Here is a 16,193-nt window from a genome sequence, read left to right on the forward strand (position 1 = left end):
TTTTTTTTTTTTTTTTTTTTTTTTTTTTTTTTTTTTTTTTTTAATAACAAAACTTGCTGTTTCTGTGTATGTCATGTCAAGATTCAGAAGAAACGCCGTTTCTTTGGTTCATGGCCAATACTGAATACCATCTTCTGCCCTCATTTTAAAAGGCAAAATGTTTATTATATAAACTCTGGAAAATACACAAAAGAATGAAATTCATTTGTAACTCCTCCATACATACATATTTAACAGCTGAGTTACAGAGTACTTGTGATAATGGTGAGTTAAAAAAAAATCAAAGGATAAACAAATCGTTTGTTCATTCCAACCCAGACCTCCTTTAAGAGCCAATTTGACTTTTGATACTACCTTTGTAATTAGAAAGGATTTACAATCTCAAATAGCTTCTTACCTTTTCATTTTCTTCCCTAATAAAGCAAATCTTAATAAAGACCAGATAATAGTGTGTATACACACTATGTATATCTATGGCAAATACACACACACACACACACACACACACTTTATGAACTTAATCTCACTGTTGCTTTTCCCATGTGGATCCCACTCCCATGTGTTCTTTGTGACTACGCTGTTGTCTCAGCTTCAGACCTACCCTGTATTTTCTCAGCTTTATGATGCCAGGACTGGGACTCGGCAAACCATGTGTGATCTAGGCCAGTGCCTGCTCTAGAAAAAATATCTTGCATGACCGATTTGGAAAGCTTGGCTTTTTGCATTTTTCTTCTGGAATTTTCCCACATCACCACTATTAGTGAGAGAAAACCAGGTAACTTAATGTCTTTCTCACAAATGCTATGAAGACAAACATATCCTCAATAGGTACCTTTTCCCTTAGTTTCCCAAGTACTGGCAGAAATGGTCTATGCTAAAAACAGCTTTTGAAATAGTTACTTAAAAATGGGTTTTAAGAATATTTTGGTAGAAGTTTTAATTTGATTCAATGTCTAAAGTAGTACGTCTCTGACCTTTATTTACTGAATTTCAGAATCGTATCAGGGTTTTGTGTGTGACCAAAGAAAGAAAATAAACACTGAAGTACTGAATCTTAGAGACTGAGTTACTTATCCTCAAATCTTGTAGCTCTTAGTAAAGAGCATTTTGTGCCAGTTAACTTGATCCACTATGCACAGGGAAATTTTTGTTAAATATAATATTTAACAGAAATCACTACACACACACACACACACACAGTGGATTAAGAAAAATTTTCCTTGTGCAAAGTGGATATATAGTGATTTAACAGAAATGTATCCCTTTTCACAGGTGTTGGAATGATATATTTTAATGTTATGTAATTACAAAAGGTTATACATCATGTAGAAAACATAGAAAAAAAGTGCTAAGAATTTTCATATGACAAATTTTTATATGACAAACTCTCCCTTATTTGTGTAAGGGGATTCTAAGTGTTGATAAATATATATTTTCTTTTCCTTTTTTTGAGACAGAGTCTCAATTTGTCGCCCAGGCTAGAGCGCAGTGGTGCAATCTTGGCTCAGTGCATCCTCCACCTCCTGGATTCCAGTGATTCTGCCTCAGTCTCCCGAGTAGCTGGGATTACAGACATGTGACACCATGCCTGGCTAATTTTTGTATTTTTAGTAGAGACAGAGTTTCACCATGTTGGCCAGGCTGGTCTGAACTCCTGACCTCAAGTGATCCTCCCGCCTTAGCCTCCCAAAGTGCTGGGAGTACAGGTGTGAGCCACCATGCTGGCTGATAAATATGTGTTTTCTAGTTAAAATTGGAACTAAAACTAAAAAGAGAGGTTAATATTCTGTGTTAGTAAAGAGGCAGAGAAATGGCATCTCTCCTTACTGCAATCTATTTAGAAAGGAATCTGCCAATGTCTATTAAAACAAATATTTTGACCTAGTCCCGTAACTGTTGGGGAATCTATCCTGTAGCGATAAAAGTACTAGTATGTATGATATGTGTACTTTGTATGTTTAAGGTAGGATTAAGTTGACAAAAATGTGGAAACAACAGAATCAATACAGAACTGATTTAGTAAATACTTGGAATATTACATAGCTGTTGAGAAGCAGACTTGGACGGATGTCCATGAATTATTTGTTGAGAAAAGCATTGGCACACTATATTTTCATTTTACCTTAGGGATATGTTTGAATATGGTTGGATATGAAAAAGAGTATGGAAAAATACCAACCAGGGCAGTTGACGTTGGTTACTTAAGGCAGGAGGAGGAGGTGGGGGAAGATTCTCAACTCTTTCTTTCTACATCTTTGGATAATTTCTCCTTATCACCATTACCTTAGAGGTCACTATTTTTAATCAAAAAATATTCTTAGAGGTCATGAAAGTCCTAATCGGAAGAAATATTCAGGCAAGAAAAAAAATAAACAGAGAGCCTCTCAGTCTTAGAGACAGGGAAGGTGTTTTGCTTTCCCTGTAAGCATCATCTCTGATTTAAAAGGGCTAAGTCAAATATGGCTATTTTAGTTAATGTTCCCGTCTCAAAATATTGCCCTTTGAACTTCCTAGGCTAGGTGTTAGCTGAAAGGTATGGGACTTGTTAAAGCCAGCAGGATAACTACCAGTAAGGAAAGTAAAGGCCATTCACCAGGCTGTGCCGACTATAAGAATAGCCACTGCAGCCTCAAGTGTCATGGAGAGAAGTCGTGTGCCATTAATCCTGCTGTTGCAAAGAATCCTCGAGCAAGAAAAACATGCTGTCTTTCTTTAGCCTCAGTTTCTCTTGTCTAACAAGTGAGGATCCTAATATCCTATCCAAAAAGGTGTTCTACTCTTAAATTGGATTTGAAGTGCATGTGACAGTAAATATGTCTGTTTTTTTTTTTTTTTGGAGACAAAGTTTCACTCTTGTTACCCAGACTGGAGTGCAGTGGCGTGATCTTGGCTCGCCGCAATCTCTACCTCCCAGGTTCAAGCGATTCTTCTGCCTCAGCCTCCCAGGTAGCTGGAATTACAGGCATGCACCACCACGCCTGGCTAATTTTGTATTTTTAATAGAAACAAGTTTTCTTCATGTTGGTCAGGCTGGTCTTGAACTCCTGACTTCAGGTGATCTGCCCACGTTGGCCTCCCAAAGTGCTGGGATTACAGGCATAAGCCACCGCACCCAGCCTATGTCTGTATTCTTAAGAGTCTGGTTACAAGGACAGTAATGAGTAAACAAATACTCTAATTATTTAGGTCAGTGACTTCCCAAGTTTCCTTAGTTTTGACATGGCCCTAACTATGAAATACATTTTACATTGTAATCTGGAATATACAAAAGTTATATGAAATGACACCTTCATAAGCGGTAAGTGTGATACCTTAACTTAGGTCCTGTTCTATTTTTTATTTTGTGATGGAGTTTTGCTCTTGTAGCCCAGGCTCGAGTGCTAATGGTGTAATCTCGGCTCATCACAACCTCCGTGTACTCCCAGGTTCAAGTGATTCTCCTGCCTCAGCCTCCGAGTAGCTGGGATTACAGGCATGCACCAACCACCACGCCCAGCTAATTTTGTATTTTTAGTAGTTGGGGTTTCTCCATGTTGGTCAGGCTGCTCTCGAGCTCCTGACCACAGGTGATTAGCCTGCCTCGGACTCCCAAAGTGCTGGGATTACAGGTCTGGGCCACCGCACACCTGGCTTATTTTTTTTAATTTTTATTTTTCATAAGAACATGCTAACTGTGATCTCTACATTAGCTCCAGGACTTGCTAATGGGTCACAGGCTACAGTGTAAGAAACACTGCCTTGGGAGATGCATGTGGCAAATTACATTATGATGGTAGAAGAAAACGAGCACAGTATCACAGCCGGGTTTTGCTTGTTCTGGAAAGTCTGCAGAAAAAAATAGTTTCCTACTTTCTCTTCACTTTTTTCCTTCAGCACCCATCTCGTTGATTGACATGGTGGGTTTTGTTTTGTTTTTACAGACAGTATCTTGCTGTGTCACCCAGCTGGAGTGTAGTGGTGCCATCACAGCTCCCTGCAGCCCCACCTCCTGGGCTCAAGCGATCCTCCTACTTCAGCCTCCCAAGCAGTTAGGGTCTACAAGTGCAAGCCACCACACCAGTCTCGACCACTTTGGTGTTTTTGAATAGCCCTGAGGACAAGCCCTGAGGGAGGCCTACTGGGATTTGCCCTGTACAGTCCTAAAAGGGAACAGATTCCTGAGGAAGATGTATTCCTCTGGTATGTGAATACTTTAGGTGGGGTCAGGTAGAGCAAGGACTGAAGAAATTATCTTTGCCAAGATTTGCCAATAAGGTCCCATGCCCAAGGACACTTGGGTGACTCGCTTCTCAATGCGTAAGTATCCCTAGAAAACTGTAGAGAATTGCAACGGAGCTTTTTGTGGATATTCCTCAGAACATTATTCTTCTACCTCTCCACACCCTGAGCAAACAAGCAATCTTCAAATAAGCAGTGAGGAAGCCCTGTAGATCTTGCAGTAACGGTGGAGGGGAACCCATCTGCGGACTGCATTTCTGCCCTTAATTGCTCTTGCTCCACCTTCCTTTTAAAAACATAATTGATTGGGGGCAAAATATTATTGCTCCTTTAAGAGAAGTTTCAGCTGTACAGGATGGTATAGATGGCTTTGCTTCTGCCATCACCTCCACATCAGGCATTTCCTGGTACCTGTTCCCAGACTTGACACAAACCAGGCAGATTCACGCAGGTGCGACTATAGTGGCCACATCCCTCTGGCCGCACGGGGGAGCCAGAGGTTAGCAGGTGGCCTGACCTGGGCTTGAGCTCTTCAGTGGGATTTTTTCACAATGCAGCAGGGAGAAGGGAAGCCCTTTCTTTCTCTGGGGTCTTTAAGCTGTGATAATGATGTGAGTGGAGTTGCTATCTCCCACTGCAGAGGAAGCTTTCTGAAGCAGAAGAAAATGAGACCAGTATATTGAGAGCAAAGATTCAAGAGTTAAGAGTCCTGATGGTGTGTGTACCTAGATGTAGGGGCACTTGAGGTTGAACCCCGCCCCCTTTTTGTTTCACGTAGGCTAGTTTCAAATGGGCTGGTGGAACTTGCGACAGAAAGAGGTCTGACTGCGGGAGCCACAGTCTTCCTGGAGTTCTAGAAGTTGCTCCTCTGATCACACAAAGAGCAAAAAGAGAGTCAAGAGAGACCATCATCTACCTTAGAGCTTGCTGGAGAAGCAAGGCAGTTAAAAAGGGATGTCTGGTTAAACTTTTGTGCTTAGACTAAGTTTCTTTTTTGGCAGCATGAGTTTTATGATTTTTTTTTTTCTTCATAGGATAGTTGTGAGGCTAAGCAACTCAAAATGTATAAGGAGGACAAAAATGGGTGGCGCGGTGGCTCATGCCTGTAATCCCAGCACTCTAGGAGGTCGAGGCGGGCGGATCACCTGAGGTCGGGAGTTTGAGATCAACCTGACCAACATGGAGAAACCCCGACTCTACTGAAAATGCAAAATTAGCCGGGTGTGGTGGCGCATGCCTGTAATCCCAGCTACTCAGGAGGCAGAGGCAGGAAAGTCTCTTGAAACTGAGAGGCAGAGGTTGCGGTGAGCCAAGATCATGTCATTGCACTCCAGCCTGGGTGACAAGAGCAAAACTCTGTCTCAGCAACAACAACAATAACAAAAGGACAAAAACCTAAGTGTATGGTATAATTGTGAGGTATTAGTTGATGGCAATGAGTGGTTTCTTTTCCCTTCTCCATACCATCCATGCTGAGAAGATGGTGTGCTTCAAATATGAAGATAATTATACAAGATAATGCCACTTGAAGGGAAAAATTTCCAAGAATAGTAGCTAACGTCTACTGAGTGCTAACTATGTATCAAGTGATTTTTACTTGCATTACTTTAATCCTTATGATAATTACATGCTACTTTTATACTGTAGAGAAGGGAGCTGAGGCTAACAGCAATGGTTCTCAATCCAGGGCAATTCCCCAGCTCCCCCCCCGTTAGGGGACATTTGGCAATGTCTGAAGATGCTTTTAATTCTCACAACAGTGGGGAGGGGGAGTGCTACTGTTATATCATGAGTAGAGGCTTAAACATCTTTCAAAGCATAGGCAGCCCTCACAGCAAAGAATTGGCTGAGAAACTCTGGCTTGCAGAGAACCCAGCCAACTTGGCTAAGGAATTCACGCTCTTTCTTCTTTTTCTTTCTTTTTTTTTTTTTTTTAAGACAGGCTAGAGTGCAGTGAGGCAATCACATCTCACTCCAGCCTCGATCTCCCGGCTCAAGGGATTCTGCCACCTTAGTTTCCTGAGTAGCTGGGACCACAGGCATGCATTACTATGGCTGGCTAATTAAATTAAAATAATTATTTGTAAGAACGAAGTCTCACTGTGTTGGTCAGGCTGGTCTCAAACTCCTGGGCTCAAGTGATACTCCTGCCTCAGCCTCCCAAAGTGCTGGGATTATAGGCATGTACTACTGCACCCAGCCTCATACTTTTTTTTTCCATTTAGGAAGTCATTTCAAAGCTGATTTACTAAAATAATATCATGCTTTTCCACTTGGGGCCAGCATTTAGCAAAATTCAGAAAGAAGAAAATTTTTTCTTTGATATTCTTCCTCTTGTTCCTTTTTAATGCTCTGTTCTGGAGTGACCTCCTGTCCCTAACTAAGGGTTCTATAGCCTTGGTACTTAGAAGAATAGATCCCATCTCACTCCTTCCAACCTACTTCCAGTGCCCTTAAAATATACTCATCCTCTCTCCCAGCACTTAGGGAATCTGAAAAAAATAATCCATGCTCACAGGAGAACGCTATAGAGCCTTCTGGCTTTTCACCTTCTTAACCGAGCCTCCCATCTCCTCTCAGTAAAATAATAATAATAATATCTCCCAGCAGACAGGATCCAAATTATCAGCTAAGTGTTGAGTCTTAAATGAGGAGACTGATGCCATCACAAACAGCTTGGCAGTGTGTGTGTGTGTGTGTGGGGTTTGGTGTTTTGGGACAGAAAGACAGAAACTTACACTTTTAACCACTATGCTATACTGTCTTCACTGAGGACACACACACAGACACACACACACACTCGTACCCACATATGCACACACACATACACACCACAGGTGCACAGACATCCGAAGGTGGGTTCAGGATTATTGTTCAGCATTATTGTTCTTCCAGTTTCTCAGTTTTTAGGACAGGGACTGGCTTTTGTTCCATGGATCCAGGGGAGGTACCTGTACTTCACCTTAGCCCTAAGGCTTCACCTTGGAAGAGCCGCAGTGAACGCAGGAGACTAAGGATTTAATGTTTTACCATCTTTGTGCAGTGCAAGAGAAGCATGTCCATCTAGGACGTCTTCCTGAAGTCTGTGCCACTGACCTTGTTCCAGATAAGGACAGGGGTCGGGATTCCGATGACCTCACAGCTCAAGTATACCTGGGCACCAGTGACATTCCAGATGTCCTTGGGGGGCGTCACTATGGAAGGACCTGCAGGAGAGGACACAAAGCCAAAGTCATGTTTTAAACAGCCGTTCACATGAGTCAGCATCCTAGGAAGAAAATAATAATCATGTTTATGAGGCCGTCCCCTTGGTGGATTATCTGAAGCAAATTTCCAAGACCACACTGGCTTCGACCACAACATGATTTTAAGGTCCACTTTGGGAATGCACAAATCTAAACAAACAAAAATAATTAGAAAAATTTGTTATTAAAATTTTCTTCTTCCCCAGACCATGCTTAGATGAGTGCTAATTTACCAGCTGTTTTTTATTATCTGGGACTTTTCTAGTAATAATGCAATTTTAGTTCCAAAATGCCCAGTGTTTTTCTTCTTTTGTTTACCAGCATTTCTATTTTGGGTTGGAAAGGCAACAAACAACTGCTCCTTAGGTAATGAAGAAAAAAAACCTAAGAGAGTATCTGAAAATGTGCTAAGCACCCAGACAAGATGGAAATCTCTGCCTCAAGAAGCTTAGGATCTAGCGCTGAAAAGGTGATGAGGCAGGGAAGAAAAGAAACGAATGGAGCGCTGTGTGCCTTAGGGGATTGGAAGGGACATCTTTGTTTTAAATTTAATTATTTTTTTTTGTGACAGAATCTCATTCTGTCACCCAGTCTGGAGTGCAGTGGCTTGATCATAGCTCACTGCAGCCTCAAACTCCTGGGTTCCAGCAATCTTTCCACCTCAGCCTCCTGAGTGGCTGGGGCTATAGGCGTGTACCACCATGTTAGTTAATTTTTAATTTTTTTTTTTTAGAGATGGGGTCTTGCTATGCTGCCCAGGCTGGTTTCAAATTTCTAGCTTCAAATCACTCTCCTGTCTCAGCCTCCCAAAATGCTGGGATTTCAGGTGTGAGCCACCATGCCTGGCCACGAGGCACCTTTGAACAGAAGAGACTCGGGTGTCGAGGAAGGTGGTACAATGGTCCTTCTTCCAGTGCGGTCAGGGGAGGCAGCTGGTAAGAAGGAAGAAGAATGACTGGTCTATTGGGTGTGACCAGGGTCCCCAAGGAGAGGGCCCCTTTTCCAGTGTTCTGTGTCCACGTCTCTGGCAGGAGACATTGGCAAGTTGGGGGCACCCTCAAGCCACTGCCTAAATAGAGTCAGCAGCTATAGGACCACTGAGAGAGGCCAGAGTGATGCTTCTCCATTCCCCCAGTTAGGGAACACACCCCCCACCTTCTGTATCATGGTACTCTCCGGAGAAGTTCCCTATTCAGCGTCAACACAAACCATGTGTATCCTTTTTGCTATGAAAGTGGTATGACTCTCTGGTCCTGGGTTAGCTAACTATGGCCCATGAACCAAATCTGGCCTGCCATCTGTTTTTGGATGGCCTGTGAGCTAAGAATGGTGTTTGCATTTTATTTTTTTTTTAATTAAAGAAATTTTTATTTTTTTGAGACAAGGTCTTACTCTTGCTCAGGCTGGAGTGCAGTGGCATGACCTTGGCTCACAGCATCCTCTGCGTCCTGGGTTCAAGCTCAAGCGATTCTCACGCCTCAACCTCCCAAGTAGCTGGGACTACAAGTACATGCCACCATGCCCAGCTAATTTTTGTATTTTCAGTAGAGACAGGGTTTTGCCATGTTGGTCTCGAACTCCTGAGCTCAAGCGATCCCCTTGCCTCGGCCTCCCAAAATGTTGGGATTGCAGGTGTGAGCCACTGTGCCTGGCCTACATTTTTAAATGGAAAAAAAAAAAAAATTAAAAGACGGATATTTCATGATGTGTGAAAATTTTAAGGAAATGTCCATAAAATAAAGTTCTGCTGGAACACAGCCACACTTGTTTCCTGCTGTTTCCAGCTGCTATAGTTGTGGCTGAGGCTGTATGGTCTGAAATATTCACTGTCTCTGGCCTTTTATGAAGAAATTTGCTGATTTCTGTTCTAATCAACTGAGGGAGACTGATGCCTAAATGGGTAAGTCTCAGAACTTCAATCCTTTGCACATTTTCTGGAGCTGATGCAAGTAACCTCCCTGGGTGATTTCTGCTTCGGCTCTGAAACACAACACTGTGGAAGCCAACAGATATTGAGAGAGTGGGCGCTTACCAACTGTGCCTGTATCCTGGCAGCCTGGCTTCCCAGCATCTACAGTAGAGATGCACACACTTACTTTTTGTTTTTTTATTTTTTATTTTTATTTTTTTTGAGACGGAGTCTCACTCTGTCGACTGGGCTGGAGGGCAGTGGTGCAATCTTGGGTCACTGCAACCTCTGCCTCCTAGGTTCAAGGTATTCTTCTGCCTCAGTCTCCCGAGTAGCTGGGTTTACCGGTGCCCACCACTATGCCCAGCTAATGTTTTGTATTTTTAGTAGAGACAGGGTTTCACCATGTTGGCCAGGCTGGTCTCAAACTCCTAGACTCAAGTGATCTGCCCACCTCACCTCCCAAAAGTGCTGGGATTACAGGCGTGAGCTACTGCGCCCGGCCAAACACCTACTTTTTATTTACTGGCAATTAGTTTGCCATTTCTGCTAAGTCTGAATGCCAGGGCTTAGTCACCAGGGACCTTTAGAAAGACTTGGGACCATTGCAGAGCAGGGATCATGGGAGCTGGTAGCCTGGGTTCCTCATGTGGGGCGGTGTGAGACTCCAGAACCTAACCTGGCTCTTCTTCCATGCTCAGCACGGTTTCTTGAATGAATGAGTTAACAATCCCTTCTGAATTTTAAATCTCTGTTGACTTGGGTCTCCTATCCTAGCAAAATAGTGAACTGCAGGGTCATCTTGCATCAGAGTCCTGGGAAAGGGACAACCTCCCCTTAGGACTGGAAAGTTTCTGGCATAATCAGCATTCAAGGGACATGAGTCTCCCCTTTTGCAACAGACTATTTCCAGCACAGTATTAATTTCTTGAAATAGAGAGGAAATGACCCCAGTATGCAAGATTTTCCCACTCATCTAAAGTATTAGAAGCTGATTTTTTTAATCCCTTGGGATATTTTTATTTTTTCCCTTTGCAGGAATGTGCAAAACAATCAAAGTTTGGAAAGCTCTAAATACATTTCATGCTTCCTTCCCTCCAAACCATAGGTCTGAAAAGGAAGCATGTATCCTGGCCAGGGGGCTTGGCTCCTCTGCTGCAAATGTGAAAATGTGGTGACCATAGTGGTGCAGTATTTACGTTTCTGGCTCTGTCTCAGACATTTCCTAGTCTGGATGCAGCAATACAGAACCCTGCAAAGGGTTGGGCCTCATCCTATCCCAGCCTTCCTCTAGGGCTCTGGGACCCCAAGGGCTTGGCCACCACAGAGCCGGATCTGGCTGGGCTTTGAACTGCCTTCGCCCACCTCTCTGAGGTCCCTCATGCTGCTCCGTTCTCCTTCCCACACACAGACTTGGCAGGAGGACTTCAAAGCTCAGGGGATCTCAAAGGATTGTTCTGAGAAGAACATGCCAGTGTTCAGAGATTTGGTGGGGCTCGGGAATAAAGCTGCTTCTCACATATCAAACCCACACAAGGAATGCAAGACGATTTTATTGTGAGGATCGGAGGGCCTCAGTCCTGCCAAAACCTACTTACTTTAACCTGTGTTCATCTCCCTGTTGCCAGTACAGGTAGCAGGGTCATCAGTCTTGGGCAGGGGGCAGATTCTGGAGCGCTAATGGGTGATTTCCAGCCTGATTTTCTGCCAGAGGTCTTGAAGACATGCTATGAATTTTTCCCATGGGATTTTAAACAGATGTTCTTAGTTTTAATATAGTCCAATTTAACAAGTTTTCTTTTCTATGGTGAGTGCTTTTTGTGTCCTGTTTAAGAAATTTTTTTGCCTAGCCCAAGGCTATGAAGATCACCTGTTTTCTTCTACAAGCTTTATGGTTTTACCTTTCACATTTAAGTTTTTGCTCCATCTTGAATTAATTTTTGTGTGTGCTGAGGCGGAGGTCAAGATTCATTTTTCCTCCCCTAAAAGGACATCCAATTACTTCAGCACCATTTGTTGAAAGACCATCTTTTTCTTAATGAATCATAATAATGCTTTTGTGGAAATCTACAAGATCCACTGTATATGTACAGGACTATTTCTGGACTCTCTGTTCTTCTCCATTGGTCTATATGTCTATCTTTACATCAATAACCACGGCATAATTTAGAAATTAATTGTACTAAAATTGAAGCACTAAATAAAAGGCAGATATAATATATCTGTTTTCCTCAATCCTCTTACTATTCCAAGAAGCAAGCAGAACACTCTAGGACAAGCAACCCTTCTTTTTTTTTTTTTTTTTTTTTTAAAAACAGGGGGTTTCCATATTTGTCAGACTGGTATTGAACTTCTGACCTCAGGTGATCCACCTGCCTCAGCCTCCCAAAGTGTTGGGATTACAGACGTGAGCCACTGTGCCCAGCTGGGATAAGCTGGGCTTTGTTTTTTAATTTTTATTTTTATAGAGACAGAGTCTTGATGTTGACCAGGCTGGTCTCAAACTCTTGGGCTCACGCAACCCTCTTACTTCAGCCTTCTAAAGTGCTGGGATTATAGGTGTGAGCAACAGTGCCCAGCCATGAATTCTTTAAAAACATCTGAACCCAGGAATACTTTGAATGACAGCCACCATCAGGGGATTCAATATTAAGACAAATCATACCATGGGTTCTACTTTCACTCTGCCAACTCCTGGAATGCCTTAGGTAAATGGTCTGAGTCAACATTTGGATCATTCAAAGAATGTAAATGATTTTGTCAATCCTACCATCAGGCTATGCCTAGAATTCTACGAGACTTCCATACCACAAAAATCTGTTATGATTCACTGAGTCCTGGTGGGGTGATGGAGTGGAGAAGGGTAGAGGATGGGCTGTTAGGACTAGTTTGCTGCACAACATTTACAAAAACACGTGGGTATTTCAAATATCCTTGAACAAATGCTGGGTTTACTAACACAGGAAAAGTTTAACAAATATATAAACTGGAAAGTGCTAACCTACAGAATGGACTTTTGGTTTTGATATGCAGTCTCTTGAAAAGTCATATCAGGAAATTATTAGCGTAACATTCAAGCGATCAACAGATCTCTTAGAGTAGGTGAAGGCAGGTTGGCTTCCACCTGACTTCCTGTGTTGGAAGAATCTGCAGGGATTCAACATTCTTCCCAGTACTTTGTTCAGAGATGATACCCAGGAGGATTCCTATTTACTAAGCTCTGATTGGTTCTTTCCCACTTACCTGGTCTGGAAATTTCCCCAGAATATACAAAGAGAAAGAAAAAACTTTTTTTTTTTTTTTTTTTTAGATGAAGTTTTGCTCTTACCAGGCTTGAGTGCAATGGTGCAATCTTGGCTGGAACTACAGGCACCCACCACCAAACCTGGCTAATTTTTGTATTTTTTAAAAAAAATTCTTAGCATGTCCTTGAATTATAATTTGTGTATTTTTGGTAGAGACAGCGTTTCACTATGTTGGCCAGGCTGGTCTTGAACCCCTGACCTCAGGTGATCTGCCCACCTTAGTCTCTCCACCTGTAGTCTCATGGGATTACAGGCGTGAGCCACCACACCCAGCTGAAAAACTCTTGATAAAAGCAAATTACAGAAGTTTTAGAGAAAGGTAAATGAAGATACATGGTGAGAAAGAATAAGCAAGTGACTTAATGAGGACTCACAAGGATACCACGAGGACAAGTCTTGTGTAGAAGAGATGCTGAAAATGTTTTCGGTGGATACAATGGCAGCCCCAACAATGCTGCACTCTCCTCCCCGACTCTTAAGAACCATCATCCCACACATTCCATTGATAAGCAATTTCACTGCCAACAATCATCTTGAATTGCAGGTCTGTCCTGCAATTCCATTCCTGACAGTTCTGTTTTACCTCAGGAGAGCACTCTACTCAACGACTCTTTACCAAGTAACTTCTAACTCCTTCCACTCTACCTTTCTTCCAAGAAATCCAAGGCAGATACAGAATTTATTTCTGTTTTTAAGAATAAAGAAATTTTTAGGTCACTTTGAGATAATTTTCTCATACGGAAAGCTCAAACTCAGTCCTCAAGGCCACATGAAGGGTAATAACAACATTATCATCTAACTCATACTTAGTGTTTGGATTCCATTTGAAACAAGTCACAGAATTCTTAAATGTATAGGGACAAATATCAGGATAGGTCCAATTATTTGTTTATCCTCGCTTTTGTTCCATTAAGAGCTCCAGGCTGCTCAAACACTTGTCTAGCAAACATCCTGTTAATAGAAAACTGACTGTGCACTGCTTCCCTCTGCCCTGTACCCACCCTGGGCAACTCCAGAAAGCAACCAAACTGTCTGCAGTGCTGCCTGACGTAAAGAGACACCCAACCAAGGTGGACTACCCGTATTTTTCTATCCAGATAACTGCACCCAAACCAGGTTACCGCATTTTCCTTTTACCTTACACACTCAATTAATTCTCATTCAGCCTTTTTAGATCCTTTTCAACCCTCTAAATTCATTTTCTTGCCTCCATTTTTTATAACTCTTGCTCAGCAACCTTAAAGAGTCTCTTCTTTTTGATCATTCCTTGAAGGTAAAGAAGAAAGAAGGGAGGGAGGATGATATGGTTTGACTGCCTCCACCCAATCTCAAATTCTAGCTCCCATAATTCCCATGTGGCATAGGAGGGACCCAGAGGGAGGTAACTGAATCATGGGGACAGGTTTTTCCTGTGCTGTTCTTGTAATAGTAAGTCTCACGAGATCTGATGGTTTTATAAAGGACAGTTCCCCTGCACATGCTCTCTCTAGCCTGCTGCCATGTAAGATGTGACTTTGCTCCTCCTTTGCCTTTCATCATGATTGAGAGGCCTCCCCAGCCACGTGTAACTGTGAGCCTTGATAACTTTGTTACTTTTTCTTTATAAGTTACCCAGTGTTGGGTATGTATTTATTAGCAGGATGAGAACAGACTATTATGGAGGAGGCGGAAGAGAAAGAGAAGAAAGAAAAAACTGAAGAAAGATAGCCATATCCTAAAGGAATATAGAGCAAGGAAGAAGAAAGTTCTAAGTTTGGAAGAAAACAAAAATTCACTACTATGAAATATATCCTTGGAACAAAATTACACCTGTTCTCCATAAATTTATATAAAAAAATTAAAAAATTAAAAAGCTAAAATTCAATTTAATGAATCAGATCACCTTAAAAGTACTTAGAAGTCTCCTGCAGAATCTCCACCTAAGTCTGCATACTCTTCCTTTGCCACTTTTTTCTCCCCCCCCCTTTTTTTTTTTTTTTTTTAAAGAGACTGGGTCTTTTTCTCTGTCACTCAGGCTGGAGTACAGTGGCATGAACATGGCTCACTGCAGCCTCAATCTCCTGGGTCCAAATAATCCTCCCACCTCAGCCTCCTAAGTAGCTAGGACTGCAGGTGTGTGCCACCACACCAGGCTAGTTTTTTTTTTTTTTTTTTGTAGAGATGGGGTCTTGCCATGTTGCCCAGGTTGGTCTTGAACTCCTGAGCTCAAGCACTCCTTCTGCCTCGGCCTCTCAAAGTGCTGGGATTACAGGTGTGAGCCACCATGCATGGCCTCTCCTTTGCCACTTTCAATTAAGTGTAGACAAAAGACCCATAGGCTACCATATTATTTTAAGAATATTTGGTTATAATCTAGAAATAGGTATGTTCTGAAAAAGTGCTACTGATATAGAAAAGGTAGTTTTATAGATGGATGAATTTAAATTTGGAATATTATGACTTGGTTCAGAAGAGTTTAAGAAGGGCAGTCCTCACAAAACACACAAATATAAGGAAAAGACTTTGACATGAAATTCATTTTGAATTTGACCAGCAATTCATTCCAGCTCATTTTATATAAAGTTGCAGTCATGAGGACAGAGTTAAAATATGTTATCCTATAAAAAGCACAGCAGGGACAATATTGAAGAAATATGTGAACAATTTCCTAGTCTCTTACAGAGCACAAAGCACTCCCCAGCCATGACCTGAGATGTCCTCATCATGTTACTATATATATATAAAAAAAAGACAAAGCATTCTTGGGGACAGAACACTTGGCTCTGAGTCCTTGTCTACAATTTGTAGCCAGAACACCTTGAACAAGCCACTTAACCACTTTTACAAGACGAAGAAACTAAGGAGTGTCTAAGAATATTCTCTTTGGGGTTGGAAGTAAGTGAACCTGTCATGAATGTGTCCTAGAGCACAGTCATATGGCATCTTTGACATCTAGGAAGGTCTGAAGTTCCACTGCCTGCGTCTGGAGCTCTCATTCTCTGCAAATCAGTTCAGTGCATTTCCTCACCTACCTAAATACAATGTATGTGACTCAACATGGTTCACTTCCTCAGGGATTAAAAAAATAGAGCTTATAAAGGTATCACCCTTTACCTAGTTAGCCAATTTCTTTCATCTTAAAGAGCTGTGTAGACGACGTTAGGAGCAGTCATGTTTTAAAGCTAAATAGACTTGAATTAAGCCTGGGAAATGGTCAAAAGTCAAATTTCCCCCAATAATCAATTTCTATCATCTAATATCATATTGAACTATGTATTTTTTGCTTCATTGCTTTCCTTATTTCCCCATCGTCTCTTCCATTTTTGCCAATTCACTCTACTGTGTCACTTCTACCTAAACTCATTCTCTGCTCCCAGCAGTCCTGCTCACCCACTATTGCATGTTCATTACCCCTTCCAGCACCTTTGCTTATGCTGATGCCCTTGGCTACTTGAAATATCTTCCCTCCTCTTATTTCTTATCTATACCCTATACTTTATTTGACATTCTAAGGCTGAAGTTTCATTTCTCTGACAT

At 41.9% G+C, this 16,193-nt stretch overlaps 1 protein-coding gene across 1 annotated transcript in view; it reads right to left on the reverse strand.

The window, feature by feature from the left end:
* Window positions 1-16,193, reverse strand: part of IGFBP7 (insulin like growth factor binding protein 7) — an 86,539-nt gene that overhangs the window by 3,086 nt on the left and 67,260 nt on the right. Inside the window, exon 2 of the mRNA XM_032274317.1 lies at window positions 7,315-7,424. Within this exon, the coding sequence (XP_032130208.1) occupies window positions 7,315-7,424 (110 nt within the window). The remainder of the gene's footprint in view (window positions 1-7,314; window positions 7,425-16,193) is intronic.

This window comes from Sapajus apella, unplaced genomic scaffold, assembly GCF_009761245.1.
Source record: "Sapajus apella isolate SASKATOON/1434 unplaced genomic scaffold, GSC_monkey_1.0 scaffold5, whole genome shotgun sequence".
NCBI lineage: Eukaryota > Metazoa > Chordata > Mammalia > Primates > Cebidae > Sapajus > Sapajus apella.